This window comes from Coffea arabica, chromosome 1e, assembly GCF_036785885.1.
Source record: "Coffea arabica cultivar ET-39 chromosome 1e, Coffea Arabica ET-39 HiFi, whole genome shotgun sequence".
In the NCBI taxonomy this organism is placed as follows: domain Eukaryota; kingdom Viridiplantae; phylum Streptophyta; class Magnoliopsida; order Gentianales; family Rubiaceae; genus Coffea; species Coffea arabica.
Window position 1 is genome coordinate 57200181 of NC_092311.1, and position 17961 is coordinate 57218141.

The 17961-nt window shown below is 37.7% G+C and overlaps 2 protein-coding genes and 1 long non-coding RNA gene across 3 annotated transcripts; 2 read left to right on the forward strand and 1 right to left on the reverse strand.

Moving 5' to 3' along the window:
• The first annotated feature begins 4564 nt into the window (after window positions 1-4564).
• On the forward strand, window positions 4565-7111 carry LOC113734136 (gibberellin receptor GID1B-like). Its single transcript, XM_027260492.2, has 2 exons — window positions 4565-5038; window positions 5585-7111. Exons 1-2 carry the CDS (start codon window positions 5000-5002, stop codon window positions 6578-6580), a joined length of 1035 nt encoding a protein of 344 aa, XP_027116293.2. The 5' UTR covers window positions 4565-4999; the 3' UTR covers window positions 6581-7111.
• Window positions 7112-10408: 3297 nt separating this feature from the next.
• On the forward strand, window positions 10409-11726 carry LOC140021694 (uncharacterized). Its single transcript, XR_011825592.1, has 2 exons — window positions 10409-10628; window positions 10933-11726. It is a non-coding gene; the product is annotated as an uncharacterized lncRNA (long non-coding RNA).
• Window positions 11727-13222: 1496 nt separating this feature from the next.
• LOC113734127 (pentatricopeptide repeat-containing protein At2g30780) lies at window positions 13223-15759 on the reverse strand. The gene is made up of 2 exons (XM_027260481.2): window positions 15175-15759; window positions 13223-14560 (listed from the first exon to the last, which is right to left on the reverse strand). The coding sequence occupies exons 1-2, from the start codon at window positions 15616-15618 to the stop codon at window positions 13436-13438; spliced, it is 1569 nt and encodes a 522-aa protein (XP_027116282.2). The 5' UTR covers window positions 15619-15759; the 3' UTR covers window positions 13223-13435.
• Window positions 15760-17961: the final 2202 nt, after the last annotated feature.

A 17961-nucleotide genomic window follows, 5' to 3' on the forward strand; every position in this document is an offset into this window, starting at 1 on the left:
CTACATTCTTCAATTGAAAAGTAGATTACAATTTGGGACAGATGAAAAAGGAATACAGGACTATCAAAGTGGGACGGAGGGAGTATATATATATATATATATATATATATAGTAGAATCACTATTGGTACTGGGCAGCTGCTCCCCTTTGGCAGGATGGATGGACGCGTGTCGACTTTCTGAAATACCAGGTACCAAGCCCCTCCCCTTTCCCCACCAAACAAAGGGCCCCCGCTATCCTCGTATCTCCTCAAGCAAAGGGTGGACCTTCGACGGTGGGACCTTTCTCACTACTGACACGTGTCGATCACCGGTGGCATATCCAAAAAAGACTCTACGCTAATGAACGACAAAATCCACAAAGAGGAAAGAAATTTTCTCTTCTTTTTTTTGTGGGGAAGAGTAAGAAAATACTAGTAGGAAAAGAAAATGAGGGAATAAAGAAAAGCCTGGGAGTTGTCCTGTCCTGACCGAAGACGAAGACATGCCGTCACGCGCTTCTCGCTAAATGACAAAATACGTGTCGTCCTCCTCCGTGGGTTCTGGGGGGGGGGGGATGTGGAATTGCGAGGGCATTTGGGTCATTCTATAAACAGGCTTTTGGCAGAGGACTAGAGACGAAACCTCTTTGTCGCCACGTGCCTTGGCGTCGGCCGCACGCTGGAAAAGCCAATTGTTTCCGTCCTCTCTGCACTACTCTTCCGCGTCTTCGTTTACTATCTCTCTTTTTCTTCTTCTTCGTTTTTTCCTTCTCTCTTTTCAGAGATTAAGCACAAGTACGCCTAAAGTCAGAGACAGTTTGGCTAACTCCAAGCTCTCCTTTTCTTTTCCTTTTTCCTTCCATTTGTATGTCCAGCTGTCGGAGGAACCAGCTTAATACGTTAGCTTTCCATTTTGGTGCCTTTTTTATCTTTTTCTCCTCTTCTTTTCTTTGGTTAAAAGATGATCAAAGATCCAAGGCTCCCCACCCTAGCCAGCAAGCAAAGACTGAGGTGCTATTTTTATTTTCCTCCAATGGATTTTATTATAACGGAAAGGGAAAAAAAATCAATTTTAATTACTTTATTCTCTATTTTTCAAATCGAAATTTTTGGTCAATCTTGGAACACGTCTGATACGATGTGCAAGTTCCCAGTGTTGCGCTATTTGTATAATTCCAAAATCATCTTTCAGCCTGATAGGGATTGATTTGTGGCAACTTGAACTCCGATATGTGTCCTCTCCATTACTAATTTTTATGTATCTATTCATCATTTGAGATATTCTAGAAGCTTTCTAATACTCCAACATGTGTTAATCATTAGTAGTTTATGCACGGGAGATAAAAAGCTAGTAAAAATCGAATCAAATCTAACGCGTGGCAGATTTAGTACTCACCACTAGTTTTAGAAATTCCATATGATAAGGTTAAATTTTAAGCTTTGATATGTACAACAAGCAAGGCTACTAGAACTCCCCTCTACAGGGGGGGTGGGGGGATTATTGGGGCAAGGGCGACGGGAATATATATTTGTTTGGATTGTGAATTATTAGAGATATTTTTATTATAGCACTTTTTGTGATATGATGTATGTGAGATAAAAAGATAATGAAGAAGATAAAAAGGTGTGTTGGAAATTGTAACGATGATGTAAGCAAATATATTTTGACAAATAAACCGCAATAAGGAATCAAAGATTCTTAACCCCCGTATTACTCAATCAAGCTCAATTACGTACGCTTGAGTTATACATGAACATACTTTTTTAAAATCTTGTTTAAGTACATTTATGCTATAACGTTTTAACTCCAATGTTATATACCCTAATTCTTATGAGTTTATCATTAGTTAAACTCGAAAAATATACCCCATATGTACCCTGTATCATATGTATACTGATAGACGGGGAGTCCGTAGAGCTCTTTGAGTGCCTGACTCGACTTAGATTTATAATCTGCTTGAATTTGTGGGCCCTCGCCCTAGTAAAATAGGGCTAAATGTAAAAAAAACTCCACGAACTATTTACCTAGTTGCAGTTTAAAGGCACCGGTCAAAAGGGGAGACGGCTACGGATGGAATTAATTAGGGAAGAGCTCCATAAGAACCGTTCGTGAGTGCATGGTACCACAGCAGCTGGAGCCGCAACCGATGATGCATGAGAGAGCTCAACGAGAACCGGTGGTACCAGAGAAGATGGAGCTGTAACCAATGACGCTCAGTTGCATGTGTTGGATCTCAATGAGGAAGAGGAAAGAGCGGGACACTGACCTATCGTCATTTCATCCCTATTGTTCCCTTTGCCCGCCCTTCAACAAAGGCTTTCTTAAAATTTGATTGTTCTATTTTGATTTCTACAGTTTCCTTCTCAAGTTTTTTGACCCAATATCCATCCAGATTTTTGTGAACTCTAGTTAAAGACTCCTAATGTACCGACAACAAAATTAGGAGCCGAGGTTGATTGTTTGATTGTGTTCAATTTGAATGTTTTTCCTATAGGATATTATACATTCATATAACATTATTGCATAAGCGAATGTTCAATTTGATTTTTTTTTCAAAGTCAAGTCCATAAAATTTAATTCAACCTAAGCTTTCAACTTTTTTTTTTTTTTAACCTTGAATCCATCACTTGAGACACGCATAATTATTTTTTTGGGAGCAAAAAGATCAAACCTCATTTATAGTTAAACAAATGACCTGATTTATATTCACTTTTACCTCTCAAAAAGTAGGATCTAACCTAATATATATATTCATTTTTACTATTGAAAAGTGGGATCTGGCTTTTTTTGTTTATATAAAACATAACTGCATGTCGGTCATATGGCGAATTTAGAATAAAAAGTGATTGAAAATTTAGACAAGAATCAAATTTTATTAATTTGAGTTTGTAAAGATCATAAAATTAATATTTTAAATGCGATGAACGAAAAAATTCATTTAAGAAAATGTATAGGAAGATAGTGTGTGTCACTATATAGAGTATGTTAGTTAGTGGTAAAGGCACATATCGTGCGCGTGCACGCTAAAAATAATAGGATAGGAGTGTATCTTTTATTTTATTTATTTATTTTTTTTTTGAAAAGAGAGGAAACTATTGGCGATTTTAGAAAATTTTGGTCCAGTTGTAAACGTGGGAGATAGTCCAGTGTGTGTCACAACATAAAGTTCGAAAAATAGGGTAGAATTGTATGTGTTCCCTCATGTAACGATAAAATAAAATAAAATAAAAATGATGACAGAAATTTTAGACATCAAATCCATCGCCAAGACTTTGTATAGATGTATGCGAAATTTTGTGACATACATACTAGGCAGACATTACTTGCCATGCTGGCTATGGCTACTGATATTCATATCTATTATTTTCTGGCAAATGTTTCCAAAACGTATTACCTGCGTAGAGAATAGCGTGATGGTACAAAACAAGGGGCAACACAACAAAATAGGGTGGTTATTTTTTCTTATGAATTATGAATGCCTCGTGACAGAGCGTTACTTCTGCATGCGATGGGTCACATTTGACATTTTTTTTTAATGGACTTAGCAAAAGCAGGTCTGGCATTAGCTTTAATCACAAACCGAGTATGAGGAACAAAAACCTTTATTGTACGAAGTATTTTGGTTTGTAAATAAGAGGTTTGTGTATCTTCAGTGTTATATTTTTAATAAAAAAAAAAGACAAATGTTTTTTTGTGCAAAAGTATTGTAATTTAGGGGTGGGCGATATTTTTAAAGCATTAATAATTAATTTATTTTCTTTCTTTACTTTGCTCATTTGATGACCTAGAAAAAACCTTTTAAATATGGAAATTAAAAAGCCCCTACTTCGCTTTAACTGTGGCAATTTAAATAGTATTTCCTCCGTCCCACTTTGATAGTCCTGTTTCTTTTTTCACACAATTTAAAAAAAATAGTTAATTTTATTGAAAAAGTAAATTTAGATTGCTATTTTTCTAAAATACCCTCACATTAAATATGGTACAACTTTATGGAAACTTGAATTGATGGTAAAAAAAGAATCAACTCTCATTAAATGGGGTGAATTTATAGTAACAACTACTTACATTGAATAAGGGTATTTTAGAAAAATTAAAATATAATTACATTCTTTAATTGGAAAGTGGACTATAATTTCGAACAATGAAAAAGGAATACAGGACTATCAAAGTGGGACGGAGGGAGTACTACTAATTACAAGGTGAAAAAAGAGAATGCAATGCACCCGCGAATAAATTAAATGACAAATACCGGAGTTGTATAATAATACTCCTTACTCATAAGAAATGGTGGGGGCCTACTAAACAGTTTATTTCGGCCGCCCCCTTTGTCGTCTCGTTCGTCTCCGCCCACCACCGTCGTCCCTTTGCGTTTGACTTCACGCCCCCCTCTCTGTCTCTCTCTCTTCCCCTGCTCTCTTACCCTTCTCTCATCCCAAGCCCTACACCCCCCCCCCCGCGGCTCCCAAGTCCCGCATTTTCACTCTTTCCTGTCTTCTTCTCCTCTCTCTCTCTCTCTCGCTCTCTCTCTCTCCTCCTCCTTTAATAGTTTTTCCTCCCATTTATCTCTGTTCCCTTTTCATCTGAGTCGAATTAGAAATAGAGATATACTACTATATGTCTGTGTGGTGCCTCTACACAATTTCCTTTCCTTGATCTTCTTCTGCGTGTCTGAAGCCTCTGTTGTTATTTCAGAAGTGTCTCTTCTTGTTCAGAAGCTCGTAACGAGGAATCAAACCCTGCGGCCCTCACCCTCCACACACGCACCCTCTCTACTCTAGTACTATTTGTATCCATACATACTTCAAAAAAAAAAAAAATAAGGGCGAGGAAAAACGGAGAGAATAGAAAGAGACCTGAGTGAGAGTGATTCATTATTCACTCATTCTTAACTTGATAAAAATCGATCTTTGGTCTCTGTGATACGTTATGAGCTGTCAAAGACTGATATTTTTGAAGATCAGCTAGCTTTCAGCCCTTTTAAGGTTTCGCAAAGATTGAATCTTTGAACGAAAAAGTCCATGGCTGGTAGTAATGAAATCAACGCTAGTGAATCCAAGGTATTATCCAATCCCCCACCCTTCCCCCATCTTTCCCTTTTTTCATTTTTTCAATCGTAGCTAATCATGATACTAATCACTACTTAATTACAAGATTATGTCTTAATCTGGTTTCTGGGTTTTGTTACATTTTTGCTGCTTTGACAATTTCTGCAGAGGCTTTTGGGCTTCTTGTTCAAGAAAGATCACTTGTTTACAGAAAAAAGATTAATTTTTTGTTATCCCTTTTGCTTTTACGTCTCAATTTGTGGTTTGATGTATTGCACTGTTTTCTTTCCCTTTTTCAGCTGAATTAGCAGCCCTCGGAAAGTTGTTTTTACTTGTTCGTTTGGGGCTTTTGGGGGTTCTTTCTATACTTTTCATTTGCTTTCTTTTTTTTAGGATGTGCAGCAATTTTTTTCTTCACTTTTCCCTTTATTTCTGGTTGCCTTTGATTTAAGATATACTTGGGGAAAATATAGTCGATTTTAGTTGTCAATCTGTAGTGCTTGTTATCGGGTCCTGAAAGTCTAACATTGGTATCCATATTTTTTTGGTTTTCCCCAGAGGGTTGTTCCACTTAATACATGGATACTTATATCCAATTTCAAGCTCGCTTACAACATGCTTCGCCGTCCTGATGGCACCTTTAATCGTGAATTGGCTGAGTTTCTTGACCGAAAGGTTCCTGCTAACACCATTCCAGTTGATGGTGTATATTCATTTGATGTTGTTGACCGTGCTACAAGCCTTCTTAATCGAGTCTACCGGCCTGCCTCAGAAAACGAGGATCAGTGGGGAAAGATAGAACTTGAAAAGCCCTTGAGCACTACTGAAGCTGTTCCAGTTATTGTTTTCTTCCACGGTGGAAGTTTTACTCATTCTTCAGCTAATAGTGCTATCTATGACACCCTTTGTCGTCGCTTAGTCAGCGTTTGCAAAGCTGTTGTTGTATCTGTAAATTATCGTCGATCGCCAGAATATAGATATCCTTGTGCGTATGATGATGGATGGGCTGCTCTAAAGTGGGCACATTCGAGACCATGGCTGCGAAGTGGGAAGGATCTGAAGGTTCATACATACTTGGCTGGTGATAGTTCTGGTGGTAATATTGTGCACCATGTTGCAGTTAGGGCTGCCGAATCTGGGGTCGAAGTGTTAGGCAACATTCTTCTTCAGCCATTATTTGGCGGGCAAGAGAGAACAGAGTCAGAGAAGAGGTTAGATGGGAAGTACTTTGTAAAAATCCAAGACAGGGATTGGTATTGGAGAGCATTTCTACCAGAAGGAGAAGATAGAGACCACCCTGCTTGCAATATATTTGGCCCCAGGGGTAGAAGCCTTGAAGGATTGAATTTCCCAAAAAGCCTTGTTCTTGTGCCTGGTTTGGATCTTGTCCAGGATTGGCAATTGGCTTATGTCGAAGGGCTCAAAAGATCGGGGAAGGAGGTGAAGCTCCTGCATTTTAAGGATGCCACAATTGGTTTCTTCTTCTTGCCCAATAACGACTACTTCTATACTCTCATGGAGGAAATTACCAGTTTTATCCATTCTAACTGTTAATACATTAATTAACTTCACTACTGGCAGCCATACATGACAGAAAGCTTGACATTCATGCGGGTTCCTTTTATTTCCCCTTTCGGCAGTGATGGTGTGTAGTTGTATGAATTGTGTAGAATTACTACTTACTGTTGTTTTCAACTTTTTATTTCTCGTGGTTGTATAAGAAGGGTGGATGTCTCGGGGGACTGGCTGTCTCCCATCCGAAGATCAATTGCCGTCCGTTTTATTGGTACATAAAGCTGGTTTCTCGTGCTGGGACGTTGATCAGTCAGATACTGAAGACTGCAACTTATTGTGGATTTGCATAAGGTCTTCGGCTCAAGCTTTACCACATCCATATAAAACCTCTGGCCACGAAGGAGGAGGATGTAGGACTCAGGTTAATGGTTGCTGGTCACTCAGGTGACATCAGCGCGTCGCCATTAGCAGAAAGTCTAATTTCAGAGTATGATTGCAAATTCATGGGGCTGTAAACCTGTATGTTATATACTGTTCGGTAGAGATATATATTAAGATTTTGTTTGTTTACTCTCTTCTACGGGATTTACTGCTATGAAGCCCAGGCTATGTCTATACTATGTCGACTTTAATTGTAAGTAATCGTCTCCACGGTGAGAATTCTAATTTTGCTAATGATCATTAGTGCTTTTAACTAATCCTGACTCGCATTGAAGCTGTTTGAAGTCAACCATGAACTGTTTTGGATCGTTTAGTCCTTGGAAATTTTTTATTGCTCTGTTCAAAATTTTCACGGAACTGCCTGCATTCGTTCACTTGGATTCGGGCGCACATGAGAATTTTGCAGATGTTTGCTCGGGCAATCTTTTGAACTGGCATGTTGCATGGGATTTTTGTCCATGGAAGCATCAATCAATCGTTCAGACTTGAGATCTTCTTAACAACGTCGTGTACTTTTGAAGAGAGAACCGCCCTTAGATTGGGAGCAAGGCTGCTGCAGATGATTATATTTGATTGTTTTCCTCGTCAAGCGGCACCTTCTTTATTTCTCCTCTTACGATTAGATGGACAGACCATGAGGGACTCGGGGCACGGACGGTTGCAGCAGTTTTGATCATTATCAACTGTACGTAATTTTTTTTGTACATCGTGTAACTTTTTTTGCACATTGCGTAACTTTAGAGTAAATTTTTGTGAGGTCCACACATAGCGCGAAAATCGAGTTACAACTTGTAATCTCAATCACACAAAATTTTGAGGCCAAATCATGGCCATTAACCCTCCTGCAACCGTCCCTGCCCCATTTCCGACCATGAGTGTTAAAAAAGGTTAGCAGGGAAAAGTTTGTACGCTACTGAAGTGGGAAGCGAGTTGAAAGGTGACTGGGAAAAGCTTGATCTGGGCCGTGAGTTGAATTCTCAAGTTATGTCAACTGATTCTAAGCTCTGATCCACAGTATAATCTGTCTCTTAAGGGAGCAGAGGAGCCCTTCTAACATGGCAAGAAAATAAACTCACCAGTTGGGATTCTGCATGTCGTCCTTTGTGTGTCATTTTTTGTTTCCAAGTGAAGCGTGTGCATATATTTATGGGTCATCGCCGATGGGTAGAATTGAAAATGGAGGAAAGGACGCGCGACAGGTGGTGGATTTTTTTTTTTTTTTTTTGGGTTAGATCATAGATGGTGGACCATAAATGGAGATGAAAATCCCGTTGTCATCCGAAAGCTAAGAAGACTAAACCCCGTCCACCAAAAGCCAAAAGGACATCTTACAAATATGGCTCAAAGGGACAGGAGTGGGAATCATGGACCTCGCCCAAACGTGGACATTGGTTCTGGTTAAAAGCTCCTTGTCAGCACTCGATTGCTTTGTTCTTCTTGTTGGTGCTCTGGTCTTCAGACGTAGATGTGGGTTTGGAGTTTGGGATAAATAGCAAATGACGGGAATTAGCTTTTGTTTTTGATGGATGGAAGGAAAGCAAGCTCTCATCCCACATTCCCACTCCACTGGTGGCTGGGAATTTTGCTAGGACACTTTTTTTTTTTCTTCCCTTTTTTAAACCCTCTCGCTCTCTCCGACGGGACCACTTTTATAATGAAAATTCACCACACGTACATGATACAAGTATACAACAACACCTAATGGACGGATCTTGCGCCTCCTTAGTTCCCCAACCTATCCCTTCCATTTTCTTTTATCATCTTTTATTATTATTATTTCAATTTTTTAATTTTATTTATCTATTTTGGATTGCTTTTCTGATGCCAGTAAGTGTTTCAATGGCACTAAAGCCTAAAGGTTGCTTTCAAAAAAAAAAAAAAGAAAAAAAAAGCCTAAAGGTTGCTTTCAAAAGAACAAAAAAAAAAGGCCTAAAGGTTGAAAAATGACACACAAAGTTACGAAGAGTACAATTAATTATCTTACCACCCTATCTTGACTTTTTAGGTCTTTGTTGTTTTCCCAAAAAAAAAAAAAAAAAAACTACCCCCTCCCTTTTTTTATAACTGACGTTTAAGGTTTTGCACACCAATTAAGAAAAGCTTTGCATTACTTAAATCTGTACACTACTTTCCTTTTGTATTCTCATTAATTACTAGGGTTGTTACAAAGAGAGAAGTAATAATTACTAGGAGTAGTAATTAAGAACCCTGTATTAGAAAAGAGAGATAAAAGGATAAAATTGTGAAAAAATAATTAATATTGTATGGGAATAATAAAACGATAGATAAAAGTACAATTTCTTATACGTCAGTTATAAAAAAGAGGAGTGAGTATACGCTTAGTTGTGCATTTTGTCTGTCTGTCTGTCTGTCTGTCCCTCACCAACGTAATCATTTCAGTTGGGTTTCGTTGCATGAGGATAATTAATGGCTCCGGCAAATGATAAAAGCAAGCGCATAGCATAATGGGGTGAAAATACACTGCATTTAACTCAGATGAGGGCATAAAAGTACAGAGAAACTCTAAAATTAATTTAATGGTGGGTCAATTAAGCTGCACTATTTGTCGTCTCGTCGGACACGTAATGTAAGTATGATGGGGCTGTTGTTTTGTGGATTAGCAGCTGGTTTAGCGTTTGCAAATGTGGTTTTATTAGCACGACAAGATGAAGTCATTTTCAATGGAAATGGCATTGGCCTCTTTTTTTTTTTAAAACAAAAATTTTAATTTTAATAAGCGCCAGCGATCCATAGACAATTAACCTTTTTTTTTTTTTGGTTTAATTTGTTTGTCAGTAGCTCTGGGTGGGTGAGAGGCCAATAATTTATAGACTACTTACTATAGTATATGTTAAGTGGGATGTCCGCTGAGGCTTTTGGCTTGAGTTTTATGTTCACATGTTTTTCTTTATATATTAGTAGTATTTCTTTTTTTTGATAATAGTAGTATTTTTTTAAAAAAAAAAAAAATAGTGTAAGTAGTAGGAAGGCTCCTGTTGACTGACATGTTGAGTCTTGTCTTTTTTTTTTTTGATAATAGTAGTTTTTTGTTGTCGTCTTTGAGCTGTTAAAAAATTTTTCTTTAATAATAAAAGCAGAAGCTTGATTGTTTAAGTAGTAGGATCATATCTATCAGCAATGGCGATCAGTGAATTTGGCGCATCGCTATTTCAATCATCACATCAATGCCACTACGCTCAGAAGAAAAGTTGAAAACCTCAAAAATGATGATAAGTGAAAACGAACGAGCTCTTGATATTTACTACTCCTGCGAAACTATTGTGGTACAGTACAATTCAGACTGGCAATCAATCGACGACAAATTTTTTTGTCCAAAAGTTGAGAAACAATATATATATAGTAATGTCGGATGTAATATGTCCAGTTGAGAGTTGAGGCATTTAATATCCGACCAATCCTCAACGCATGTCTACCATTTCATTTGCCGGTTTCGAAGCGAAAAGTGATCGATGCCATCAGCGTCCTTGTGCTTCAACCACCGCCCAGATCCGATCCTCCTTATTATTACTTTCATAACGAAACGTGTTATTATTATTATTATGTGTCCGACGGACGACGTAATGGTGGTGGCGGCGGCGGCGGCTACTCTTGTGGAACCACTACTGTTGCCTACTGCAACCTCATGGTATTTATGTTCTGTTTTAAAGACAGAAGAAAAAACTAGAAATCCAGCATGTCCTTTTTCCTAGTTTCATCTATTGGTACTCTCCCTCTTTGCTTGCTTCCACTACGTTTTGTTCGGTTTGCACCGATTAAGCAACTGCCAAAATTGCCAATTGGCCTTTGATCTTTTTTTGAACTCGGTCCTTCGAAATGATTTTGATTTGGAGCCTACTGAGGCTGCAGGCTCTGCATCCACCAGAATTTTTACACCGACCAAAGCGGTAAAAAAACTCACTCTCATGCCATTTTTTCTCTTTGCTTGGCAGGCAAGAGTGACAAGGAAGGGACTTTTAGTAGAGACGCACGTACGATTTCGTGAGATCACCCCACCAGACCAGACCAGACCAGACCACACACCGCATGAGGGAGACGGACGCGGGACAACCCCCCATCATCCACGGAACTCGTACATTTTCCCCGATACAATACACACTTTCTCATATCCCCCTGTACAATGTGCATACAAACATGGTGCATCCCGTCCGTTGTGCTTTCGAAAGCCCGCCCGCCCGCCGTAGAAGACTAGACTTCCAAGTAGAACGGACCCAAACCATAGACTTCTGAGTTCAGACAGACTTCTTGAGTTCGGACAGCATCAAGACGCTGGTGGCAATAATCATATAAGCATTTTAATGTTGTTGTCAGGCGATACTATGGATACAAGCAGCCGAATCTTTTTTAAGGTTCTGGTGAGATAGGTCACTGTCCAATGTCCATCCATACATGCCTCGATCAAAGCCAATTTCAACACAATTCAGCAGAAATATCGGCTGTCGCAAGTAGGGGATGGCAATTTCCGACGTGACCTGAAAACACGACACGAACCTAACACCAAATTAATGAGCTTGGATTGAGGTTTCGTGGGTTGGGGTCAGAATCGGGTCGAACCCGATGAACTCGAAAAGAAAACGGATCGAATTCGGGCCAATTCATGAGTGGCCCGATAACCAGTTTACGAATTAAAAATAATTTAATAAATATAAAAAGTATTTTATCTAACTAAATTAAGTTATTGTTTTTTTTTCCAAAGGCATTAATCACTTAATTCTAAATGAATTTATTTAACTTGTGTGAAGTTAAAATTATTATATTTGGATAAATAATGTATTATATTATTTTTTACTTTTATACTGTTTTAATTTATTTTATATTTAGTTTGGGATAAAACACTTTTACGGTGTTTTTCAATTTATTTTAGATTTGATTTGGAATTATTTATTTAAATTTTTATTACTTGATTATGTAATTAGTCTTGTACAAAATTGATTTTATTAGAAATTACATTGGTAAATTAATAAATTAAAATTAAGTTTCAAGTCATTTCGGATCGACCCGCCAATCCGCAAATTCGAAATTTTTGGATTCGGATCAAATATCCTGACTCGTTTCGGGTTGCGCTGGTCAGGTACAAGTTTTCTGTTATACGAGGATCTCAACCCGATCTGCCAACCCGATTGTCACCCTAGTCGCAAGTACAATGGTGTGATTCCATATATTTTATTTTGAAATAGGCAGTCATCATATGGCGGATAAAAATCAGACTGCAGAGTCAATTATGCATGACAAAATAAACACAATCATTCATACGTCCCCAAAAAGTAAGAATGCATGAGTTTAGCTTCCCTTGCAAATCAACCTTCCAACAGAAAAGAAAGGGCAATTGGGGTCAAGGGCAGGGACAGCAATGTCAAATTGTGAGTTGTTTGTTCAACAATGTCAATCACTTTTGTTTGAACACAACATATAAACATAGAACACCTATTTGTGTCCCCAATACATGGCGATGTACACCGTGTGATCTGAAACTTACAATTTTTTTTTTCAAATTTAAAGATTTGGCAAATCCAGCCCATGAACCTTCGGGAATGGTTGTCATCCTGCCCCCATAGTTGGCTAATTGCCACCTTGCAGGAGTATGCAAAACCAAAATTTGACATGTCATTCAGCTGTTTGCTGCCCAGAGTTTGTCCTACATTCTAGAAACTTCACCATCCATCTATGTTGTGCACCTCATCAAACAGGCTATACTGTAAAATGAAGATGCATTGCACTAATCCACAGATGTTTCTGATGCAGTAAAAGAAAAGCGCACTAAACATCAGTCAAAACAACTCTGTCATCAACCAAATCTCGTTACCTCGTTGCTGACACATTTCATGGCACCGACACCAAACACGACATTGGAGTGGCAGCAAAATTTAAATCCAAATGTTATAGTAGAAAATACTAAACCTAGACAATATCCCTCAATCTTTGTTTTGGCAAAATCGGCCCCTTGTTTCAGATGTGTTGAAGAACATTTCTATACACCGATGTAGCACGACACTCCAACGTATTCACATACAACATTACCAATTGTTCCTTCTACATTGAACAACATCCGTTACCTCTAGACCTGATATACACAAACACTTTACCACAAAATCATGGGTCTTGGAGAAAACTAATTTGTCAAGTCATGAGCATTAGAATGTAAAAGGTGAAGGCCAGACTTTCACAGAGGAAAAAAGGTAAGAGAGAGAGAGAGAGAGAGAGAGAGAGAGAGAGAGAGAGAAGGAGAAAAACTAAAATGCTGGTATATAGTAAATCAGTCTTCAGATTAGAGTGAAACCTAAAATTCTAGTTGCTGACCTAGGGAACCAAGGAATTTTCTTTGGTGAACTTCTGGGTGTGTGTCTTAGGCACATCGACTGTCTAACTGGAAGCTGCAGAATACAGTTACCAAAATTATTCTTTCAGCACACTGAAACTGTTGAATTGAAGGATGCACTATGAACTGCATGTATTCAAAGGAATAGAATGACCGTGTTTGCACATCATTCCTAAAACCTGCTTTAGTTTACACTTTTGACCCCATTGTGAGTAGGCCTTGTACAGTATCCAAAACGTTTTTTTTGAAAAGTAGACATTCACTTGGCGCATCTCATCCAGAACCATCTCCATCTCAGCAAGGCGCCTTTGTGATGAGTACATAACCATTTTGCAGTGATAAAGAGACCGGCAAAGTCTCCAGCCAGCACTTTCTGCGCGTTTCACAAAATTAGCCAGCTTGTCCACTGCATCATTTCGGAAATAACTTGAAACTATGCAACGCATTATTGCAGTTGTCCTGACAGCAGTATTATGCTCAAATGCCTCACTAATTAAATTTTCCATTTGCTCCAGTGAATCCTCATTTGCATACAGACAAATCAGTAACACATTCAACCAAGGTCTGTAATCATTTTCTGGAATCAACACCAACAATTCCTCGATCTTTTTAACCCTATTTGAAACAGAACTCCTGCAGTACGCACATATCATAGTTCTAATCAAGGGAATTTCCTTATCATTCACATGATCTTTTACCAGCTCATAAATCTCTTCCATCTTTTTCAACTCACCAGAGTGCGCATACCCTCGGAGCATCAGCAAATGGGTAGAAAGGTCGGGCTTCACGTCATCTGCCTTCATGATCATATAGGTCTTTTCCATATTGTCCCACATCCATGCAGTAATATATCCAGCAATTAGATTTTTGTATGTGCTCAAATTAGGGGAGAGATTCAGATCCTTGATCTCTTGTAAAGTTGCCTCCATGTGATCTACCAGCATCAACCGTCCAAAGACTGAGATGAGAATGTTATATGTGACAATTGTTGGCTTACATGTTTCTTCCTGCCTCAAATCCCAGAAAACTAACTGACATTTTGCAGCCAAACCATTGTACATGTAAGCACTCATAAGTGCATTGTACAGAGAGGTTTCCTTAAGTTTTTTGTTGGCAGCTTCAGCAAAAAGCTCAGCTGCGAGATCAACATCCTTCAATCTTCCAGCCAAAGTAATGCCCGTGGCATACTCCTCGTTCGTCATAGGTGCACCATGGTCTAATTGCTCCCTTCTCCAATTGAAGATCTAAAAAGAAAGAAATTCCACAAAACTGATACAGAGATACACACTATTGTTTCCAACTAAACCTAGCTGTCATTCATTACTTGAATTAATACTAAAGAAAGCAAATATCTAGTACAATGAGATGTGGATTAGACTCATCACTAAATTCAAACAGCTCCAAATTCTGAATTGGACAATGAGATGTGGAGACTTTCTGTAAGAACTGCACGTTTTGCATGGCTCCGGAATTTGCAGTGGGATGTCTAGACTTTTTGTCAAGTCCAAACATTTTCACTAAATTCAGATGGGACCGGATTCTCTATTGTACTATGGGATGTGTAGACTTGCTATTGAAACGGAACAATTTCACAAGTTTCAAGTATAAGACAGCATTCAACACTGAACTCTTCATTACCCTATCCATACTCATTCATTGAAGTCTAAGAAACAACCATCTTGATGGCTGATAGATCTAACTAGCGGGGAGTATCGCCATAAGACCCTCATCTGGTTTCGTTTATTCATTAAAAGAGACGAACAAAATTTGACAAAACTACGCCAACAGGCATATTCATAGTTCCCCAGGTGCATAAACAACATTAAAGAAAGATGTTAGTCAAAGGAAAAGGGTAGACCTGAAGGGCTAAATCAGGAGAGGAAGCCAACTGCTTTAAGAGCTCAATAACAGCAGAGCCATCATAATAAGTCCGAAACAAAGGCACCCCTTTTTCTTCCAAAACTCTCTCAATATTCTCCGCATCGCCGCTGTACTTCAGTAACTCCTCTTTCAATGCTGAGACCCTGTCTCTTTGATCTTGTTTGGCGGTCGAATCACCTGGGCTGCGCCATTTGTTAAGGAATAAAGGGGCGATGTTTGGCCACACGATTTGGCAGGTGGTAGATGGCGTCTGGGGCGGACATTGTCGAAGCAACCTGGAAGCAGAAGTAGGGGTTTTACATGATGATGGGTTCAAGGAAGGGCTCGTTGTAGGGGGGTTATGGGAGCCCGAGTATCTTCTCTGGAGGAATCGATCTCTCGTTTGGGCTGCGTCCGATGATAATTTCCAAGCTCGTTTCATAGTTCTTCAACGGAAATACAGGACTTCCCACGGATCCTGATCATAGTTGTTCGCTGGTGCTTGGGATTTCGGTGGGGATGCGTCGGCCAGACGCCGTCGTTTCTTCTTGGTTCTGCAGATGATTCTCGATAGAAGAGGATGATAACGAGCACTGCTGCAATTTTGGGGTATTGAAAGCCCGGATCTTACTTATTTGGGCTTCTTGCAACTTTGGCCCAAATGTTCATGTTCACTGTTTTTTTTTTTTTTTTTTTTTTTACAATGCTAAACTAACACAGAAGAGTTTATAAAATGCATAATCACTAAACGGGTAGGTAATAACGCCATAAACTACTCCCCTGCCATAAAACGGATAGGTAATGATTAATCACGAAAAATGTATCAGACTTTCAACCACTTAACTATTTCTAATCCGAAACCAATTCGCGTATAAAGTAATCACTGTACAATTTTACTGAATACTTGTCTGATGTCATATGTAGTATAATCCTTAATTATGAACGTATATGTGTAAATGATACCATTAATCAAGAGGTGAAAATTTTATCAACTTAAATAAATACAAACTATATGCATGAGAGGTATAATGTATTTTTAACATACTTTTTTTCTGAAATTATTTTTTTTTTTTTTTGGTGTTTAACATACTTGATAAACTATTTCAATATAAACAACTTGGTCAATAATTATTGAACATCTAATCCCGTCATTGTAATTAATTTATAAATCGAATTGCAATTATTAACCCGTTTCCTTACTTTATTTCGTAGAACTGTAAAAACTGCAAACATCCACATCAGATGATCCAACATTTAGTGCTCATTGTCAAGAGCACGACAACGAAAAACATCAAACTTGCTAAACGTGAACCCCCTATGAGTGTTAACATTAGTGTCCGTAGAATTTGTCCAATCAATAGTTAAGATTTTAGAATGCTCAAAGCAAATAAATTATTTTTCTATTTTATTAGCAAATATCCAAATATTGAACAATATATTTGCTAAATGTAATCAATCCATGCAATTGCTATGCACGCAAGATCAGGTTTGATACAAATATCACCAATTATAAACTATATCGAATTTCACATTCAACATTTAAATATCACCTTTACTGTATTTGTCTTTAATCTTAATTTATCTTTGGCCAGTTACTTTCCTATAACAAAACGTTAAGGTAACAATTAATCAAGAAACACGTAGGTAATAATGCCATAAGTTACTTCCTTATCACGCGTGGCACGTTGAATTATGTATATGTTACAAGGTGATTAAGGTTCAATAATTAAAGATCATGGGTTTAATTCTCTCATTTTCTCTCATCACTTCTTAAATCACGTTCTCTGCCTACTAGACAAAAAATTCTTAAATCTCATCCATTGTTTGCCTTAAAAAAGGAAAAAAGAAAAAAAAAAAAAGAGTGATTAGCATTTTTCACAAAATTTTAATGAGCCAACTTTGATTTTCACATGGTTGACACCATTAAAATAAAAAAAGAAGCTTTGGCATGTAAAATTAATTTGTTAGATAAATGAAGTATTAGGGTCTGTTTGGATTAGTTGTTTTTAGGGGTATTTTTGAAAAATTTTACTATAGCAAAATTTTTATAATATATTTTAAAAAATATTTTGGGATATTTAAGAGTAGAAGAGTTTTTAAAATATATTTTGGAATATATTTTAAACATTAAAAAAAATTTAGACTACTTTTAAGAGTACTTTTTAAAAATTTTAATAATATTTGAAAAACTCTTGATTCCAAACAGAGCCTTAGACTTTAGGCATACGAACACACAACGTAGTATATGAACACGCACTGGAAGAAAATGTTGTTTGCATTGTGCCTAAAAGAATGGCTATGACAATGCTACGGACATGCCAAACTGAAAATTGCTAAAGCGAGATAGTAATTGAGTTCCCCATTTGATTAAAAGTTTAATTACTGAAGGTAATCAGTCTTTTTTTCCCCCCTATTTTTGGTTAACTGTACTAAGGTTATAAAGGAGATGATATTGGCAATCCATTCTCCCTTTAATATCACTTACTTATATTACATCTAGTTAGTAAAAAAAGGGGATAATTAACAGTCATCTTTATACAGATGCATGATCTAGTTGTGTAATTAATAAGTTGCAGTTTTCTTTTTTTTTTTTTTGGGTTCCCTAAAGCTAGATATATCTACTCTTAGCTAAGGCAAGGGTTTCCGTTATTAAACAAAAAGAAAGAGAGAGGAAGGTAAAACTACAAATACTAGTGTATCATAATTAAAATTAAAAAGCAATCATTTTAGAAACCTTCCTTTCACGTTTCTAACTATATAATTTTAAAATTTACACTTACCTCGC